Source organism: Bos grunniens, chromosome 5 (assembly GCF_055505025.1).
Source record: "Bos grunniens cultivar Pamir isolate PY7600 chromosome 5, Bosgru_T2T1.0, whole genome shotgun sequence".
Taxonomy (NCBI): Eukaryota; Metazoa; Chordata; class Mammalia; order Artiodactyla; family Bovidae; genus Bos; species Bos grunniens.
In genome coordinates, this window is record NC_141169.1 from 59152906 (window position 1) to 59159946 (window position 7041).

At 35.3% G+C, this 7041-nt stretch overlaps 1 protein-coding gene across 1 annotated transcript; it reads right to left on the reverse strand.

The window, feature by feature from the left end:
- Positions 1–1250: 1250 nt before the first annotated feature.
- LOC147372125 (olfactory receptor 6C68-like) lies at positions 1251–2583 on the reverse strand. The gene has a single exon (XM_086403605.1). The coding sequence runs from the start codon at positions 2566–2568 to the stop codon at positions 1561–1563; it is 1008 nt and encodes a 335-aa protein (XP_086259731.1). The 5' UTR covers positions 2569–2583; the 3' UTR covers positions 1251–1560.
- Between the last annotated feature and the right edge of the window lie 4458 nt (positions 2584–7041).

The following is a 7041-nucleotide window of genomic DNA, read 5'->3' on the forward strand; positions in this document are numbered from 1 at the left end:
TAACCACTGGACAAGCAGGAAAATCACAAGATATTTCTTTATGTGAAATACCTGCTGAAGATATTTTCTTTGCTTTTAAAATCGATGTTATTAGAGTATAATTTATACACAATGAATTGCAACCATTCTAAGTATAAAGTTTGAGAAATTTTGAAAAATACATCTATTTAAATAATCACCACACCACAAGTTGCTAAGACCTATGATAACTGTGTTTAATTTTTTTTTCAGTTTTTATTTTTTAATTTATTTACTTTAATTAGAGGGTAATTACTTTACAATATTGTATTGCTTTTGCCATACATCAACATGAATCCGCCACGGGTTTATGTGTGTTCCCAATCCTGAACCACCCTCCCACCTCCCTCTCCATACCATCCATACAGTATACTAATTCATATATATGGAATTTAGAAAGATGGAAACAATAACTGTGTTTAACTTTATGTGAAGCTGTATCATTTCATGTATGCCCAACAGCACTGCATGATAGTTCCAGTTGCTCTCTGTCCTCGTTATGACTTATATTTGACAATACAGTCTACATTCTAATTGTGACCATTCTAATGAGTGTTAGACTTGTTTCAATTTGAGTATTCTAATGTTAATGATATTGAGCTTCTTTCCATGTGCTAATTAATTTGCTATTCATGCAATTCCTTTGAAAGTGTCTGCTAAATTTTCCTGATAATTTTTATTTATTTGTGCTTTGATAGTAAATTGTTAAGGATGTTTGCATGTGTGATCATGAGGGGTTTTGGCCTACAATTTTAGTCTTATAATTTCTTTGCCTAGTATTTGTATCAGGTTTATATCAACTTCACAAAAGACTAAAAATGTATAATTTCTTCATGTGTTCTGAAACAATATTCATAGAATGCATTATTTATCCCTTTGATGGTATTCATCAACATCATTTTGAGTCAATATGATTTTGATGTTTTCTTTGGGAAAAGATTTTTAGATATTAATTCAATTACTAAAATTGAAAAGTACCCATATTTTCTGTTTACTTTTGGGTCACTTCTCAAATTTTATCTTTTAACTAACTATTCTATTTTATCTAAGTTTTTGACTATATTGGTTTAACATTCCTCATAATCTTCCCTTATTAATATGTTGATATCTGGAGAATCACCAGATGGATTGTAGCTAGACATATTGTGGTGATGATTTTACCATGTATAAAAATATAAAATCATTTTGTTGTACACTTGAAAGTAATAAATACTGTATATCAATTATAATTCAGTAAAAATGGCTTCCCCCCTATACCGATATTATGAAATATCTGGGAAAATCACTTAAAGAAGTAAAAGGAATGACTTGATCATGGTAGGGTCTCATTAAAGAATTGTGAGTGAAATATTTTGTTTCTCATAAAGCAATATTCAATAATTAGTTGTTTAGTATAAGAATGGAAGGGGAAATTAAAGATTAAATGGTTCTGAGATCAATCTGCTTGGTTATAAGCTAAGAAGTTACAATATAGTTTCTTGGCTTTATGTAAATGATAAGATAGATGTGTATCCTTTCAGTTGATTTATCAACATGTTTATTTTACTTTCTTAAGAGAAATGCAGCTTTTTTCAGTGAGTCATTAAAGGCTTGTTTAACTTGCTTATTCCTCAAAGTATATATAAAAGGATTCAGCATTGGTGATATGGAAGAAATAAGCAGTGACACACCTTTGTTAATATTTCCCTCTTTTGCAGATGGTTTGACATAGATGAAGATGCAGCTGCCGTAAGAGATGGAAAGTACAATCATGTGGGAAGAACAGGTAGAAAAGGCTTTTTTTCTTTGCTGAAGAGAAGGGAATTTTAGAATTGTCCTTATGATGTATATATAGGAGAAAACTACACATATGAGAGTGATGATGAGGATCAGTACAGAACAGGCTATTACCATCTGCTCAATTAACCATGTGTCTGAGCATGAGATCTTCAGGAGAGGTGATGCATCACAGGCAAAATGATCAATGACATTAGAATCACAGAATTCCAGATGAAAACCTAAGCTGAGTGGTGGGAGGATAGTCATAAGTGCCACCATCCAGCAGCAGATGATCATTGTTTTGCACAGTTTGTTGCTCATGATTGTCATATAATGCAAGGGTTTGCAGATGGCCACATAGCGATCATATGACATGGTCGCCAAGAGAAAAAATTCAGTTACTCCAAAAAGATATGTAAAAAATAATTGAATCGCACATGCATTATAAGTAATGGTTCTGTCCCCAGTTGATATATTGTATAGGAATCTTGGAATACAGGAGGTTGTAAATGAGATTTCTAAGAAAGAGAAATTTTGGAGGAAAAAATACATGGGTGTTTTAAGGTGAGGATCTACCAATGTTAGGGTAATGATGGTCAGATTACCAGTTATACTCAAAATGTAGGTGAGAAATAGAAAAATAAAAAGCAAAACTTGCAACTGAGGATCTTCTGTCAGTCCTAGAAGAATGAATACTGTTACAGTGGTGTGGTTTCCCATTATTGACTCCTGGATTTTGCCAAACCTACTTGTAAATGTCAGAAATGTTTGAACTGCAGAATTCAATGACATCAGCCAATAATGAACACTCTCTTGCTTATTTGGCTCATACAGCATCCATGGTTTTTACTTGTTGATTTGAATGATACATTTCCTATTTTACAGTGAGCTGAGCCACCCAGTCTATTTATACATTATGACCAAAGGAAATTATTTTATAAATGTGAATTTGGAGATCCAACCAGTCCATCCTAAAGGAGATCAGTCCTGAGTATTCATTGGAAAGGCCGATGTTGAAGCTGAAACTCCAATACTTTGGCCACCTGATGTGAAGAGCTGACTCATTTGAAAAGACCCTGATGCTGGGAAAGATTGAGGGCAGGAGGAGAAGGGGATGACAGAGGATGAGATGTTTGGATGGCATCACGGACTCAATGGACATGAGCTTGGGTAAACTCTGGGAGTTGGTGATGGACAGGGAGGCCTGGCATGCTGCGGTTCATGGGGTTGCAAAGAGTTGGACATGACTGAACGACTAAACTGAAGTCAACTTTTGAATTACAGTCCAATTTTATATTTTTAGAAGTTTTTTTTTTTCTTTTTTTTTAGATTCCACATATAGTTGACAGCATAGGATGTTTTTCTTTCTCTGTTTAACTTATTTCACAAAGCTTTGAACAATGTCTTTCCCACTTTTTTCTCAGCAAGTAAATCCTGTCTTCTGCTACTATTGATCTAGTCGACTGGGTGAAGTGTCCACAGCTGACAGACCCCCATCGCAGACAGGAATATTAATTAAGGCTCAGGGTAGATAAAACTTGATGGAAGACTGATACCCTCTTGGGCAGTGCATTGTCATCTGTTGGTGACCATAACTCACAATGCGAATCTCTGTCTTTTTAAAGTCCTTTTTCACCACCAGTAGTTCCCTTTATTGGAGAAGACAATGGCACCCCACTCCAGTACCCTTGCCTGGAAAATCCCATGGACAGAGGAGCCTGGTAGTCTGCAGTCCATGGGGTCGCTAGGAGTCAGACACAACAGAGCGACTTCACTTTCACTTTTCACTTTCATGCATTGGAGAAGGAAATGGCAACCCACTCCAGTGTTCTTGCCTGGAGAATCCCAGGGACAGGGAAGCCTGGTGGGCTGCCGTCTATGGGGTTGCACAGAGTCAGACATGACTGAAGTGACTTAGCAGCAGCAGCAGCAGTTCCCTTCATATTTGATTCAGTTTTGCTTGGGTCTTAAAACAATTTCATCTTTAAAAATCAATCTTTTGCTTTTATCTGCATTCAGTCTAACGTAAGTATTAAATGTTTATTAATGATCACATATTCAAATTGACTAAAATCTGCCTTAAGAATTTAACTTTCACAAAATATTTTAATTTTGCAAAAGATCAAAAATGAATAAAATCTCTGCTATTGATGTGTGCAGGTGTGCAATGGATTTTATTTTTGTGTTTCTTTGGGGATTTTATTTCTGAATATTCAGCAAAAATCCTATTAATGGTTTCTAAGAGCCATCATTCTAGTAAAATGACTGTGGGTTATTCCTGTCAAATTCTAACATTGGTATTCATTGCAGTGTTTGGCTATTTAAATATTACATGGAAGAGAAGGATAAATTGGAAGATTGGGACTGACATAAATGCACCACTATATATGAAATAGATAATGAGCTTCTGCTTAGTTGTGTCCAACTCTTTGCGACCCTATGGACTGTAGCCTGCCAGGGTCCTCTGTCTATGGGGATTATCCAGGCAAGAATACTGGTGTGGGTTGCAATGACCTCCTCCAGGGGATCTTCCCAATCCAGGGGTCAAATCCAGATCTCCCACATTGCAGGCAGATTCTTTACCAACTGAGCCACTAGGGAAGCCCAAAAATACTGGAGTTATACTGGAGTTGGTAGACTATCTCTTCTCCAGGTTATCTTACTGATCCAAGAATTGAACTGGGGTCTTTTTCATTGCAGGAGGATTCTTTACCAGCTGAGCTACCAGGGAAGCCCAGATAAGTAGTAAGGATTTATTGTATAGCACAGGGAACTCTTCTAAATACTCTGCAATGGCCTATATGAGAAAAGGATCTTAAAAAGTGTGGATATATGTATATGTTTAGTTGATTCATTTTGCTGTACAGCAGAAACTAACACAACAATGTAAATAAACTGTACTCCAATAAAAATTTTTTTAAAAGTGAATTAAAAATTCTAACACTTTGCTTAGAGAAATCTATCATAACATTCCTCACCCACCTCCCACTTTCTGCTAGAATACACATGTACATACTGTGTATATAACTGAAGCAGCAAACATTTTCATACTTACCCTTTAAGCAGTAAATTATTTCTTGGCACCTGTTGATAGTTTATTTGAAGATACACACGCTGAACAGGAATATGCTAGAGGAAACGTGTGACTGCTAGGTTTTCTTAGGGAACCACACTCAGCTAGAAAATCCCTGAAAATGCTCAGAGCTCTCCTATACCATACAGAGCTTCCTCTGTGAGAGGTCCTGTGCCATTTTACTCTGAGAATATACGTTCTTCTCTTGCTAGCTAAAAGGAAGGAATGTCTTGTCTAAAGGGCTAGGTGTACCATGGGTGACTAAAGAATTAGAGATAATTGATCTGCTGAACTTGTTGATCAGGAAAACGTATTTGGGACCAAATATTATGGTTAGTTAATTTATGTATCCCATTCATAACAATAGTCAATAGAATCAACAAACAAAAGAGTCCTTAGAGACCCAGGTTTAAAAGTCACTAAGGGATAAAAAGTTTTGGCATCCAACCTCACACAGGTAGCAGTGAGGACAGTGCCTTTGAGAACAAAAAAATGCAACAATTGCATTAGACACACCAAGATGGTGCAAGATAATAGAAGTCAAGTGATATAATATTTGATGTTTTCCTTGCAGTAGTAGTAAGGCAATGCAATTGGCATAAGAAGACTTCTGCCACTTTCTTCAGTATCTCATGGATACTATGAAAAATATGAAGGTAGAAAGGAAAAAAGAATGACATAGAGATTGCCATCACAGATTATTTTACAAAAGTAATGTCAGAGATTTTCCAACTCAAGCAAAAGTACATAAGTAAATTTGTAAAAACTATTGTGATCTACCATTTACATGCAATCTATCTTTAATTATCCTCATACAGATATTTTATACTAATTTTTCATGACAGAATTTATGTGGTTTTAATGTTTTTAATAATAAGTACCATGAGTTTGGAAACTTCTATTGTTTATATTTCTTCTTTTTATAATAAAAATGTTGCTCTAAGTTTTTATATATCTTTATACATGTGATTGCTTATGTACACAAGACCAAAGGAGGCAGTCTTAGTTTTAGGTAGAAAAGTTTTTATATTTGCATAGTTTTTAATATATATTTCACACTAGATGTATTAAAAATATATTTGGTCTCAATCTCAGAGAAGAAATTACTAGAATGAATGTGATTGGATAGATGATCTTCATAGTTTTTTTAAAAAGTCTTAGCATCTTTGTACCAGAAAGAGTTATCTTCAACTACACAAAAATAGATGATTAATAGAGAGTTCAGTTCATAATTTTGTTTTCCTTAGTCTAATTAGACTTCCTTAGTCTAATATCTATAGAGGACCCTGGGAAGAATTGCTTCCAATAATGATTATAGGAATCAGAGAATCAAAAACTAATACTGCTATAGCAACAGACTATTGAGAGGGTGTGTGACTTTAAGAAAAAAGCCAGCAATGTGCACTTACCTCATTGAATGCTTTCTTATTTGTATACTCCAGCTACTATCACTTCTTTGCTTTTTTTTTTTTACATTTTATAAAACACACTGTTAATTTACTGTCAATATTTATTGAGAACCTACTCTATATTCTGTGCCCTGTATCTCTTCAGGTTGAGGTGACTTTGGCTGAAAATGAAAGCCTACTTTTATGCAAATTCAGGGCATATGGCATTGTGATGACTCAGCTAAATGGCATCAGAGAGACATTGTCCAGCTTTGGGGACAACAGCTTGCATTTATGGCACATGAAAAAATTTAGTCAAATGATGGGCAGATCATTCAGGTGCCTTGACTAGGAATAGTAGACATAGGGTGTATACTCCTGTGACTTGACTTTGAATTATGCATATACAACCATGGGAGTTGTAAATAAATCCATTTTTCTCAGGAAAGGTTGAAGTGAAATTCAATATTTACAGAAGTTTGTGTGCTAAACAAAATTTTCTATTAAGTGGCAAAGGAACTTAGTTCCCCATATGTGATAAAACATTGAACTGGTTCTAACGTTAGTTGTCAGGGAAGTGTGTAATTTCCTCAGTTCTGTCTCATCACAACAAAAATTTGAAGTGATGGGCCAGCATTACAGCCCTTGGACAGACCATGTCGCAATTCTAGGACAGATCAATGTTACAGCTCCGTGTTACAGCTCAGTTTAATTTAGAAAATAAAGGAAAATACATCCTTGAGGCGTTAGGGCATGCCAACCCAAAAGACATGAAGAAGAGAGAGAGAGAGAGCATGTGCATGC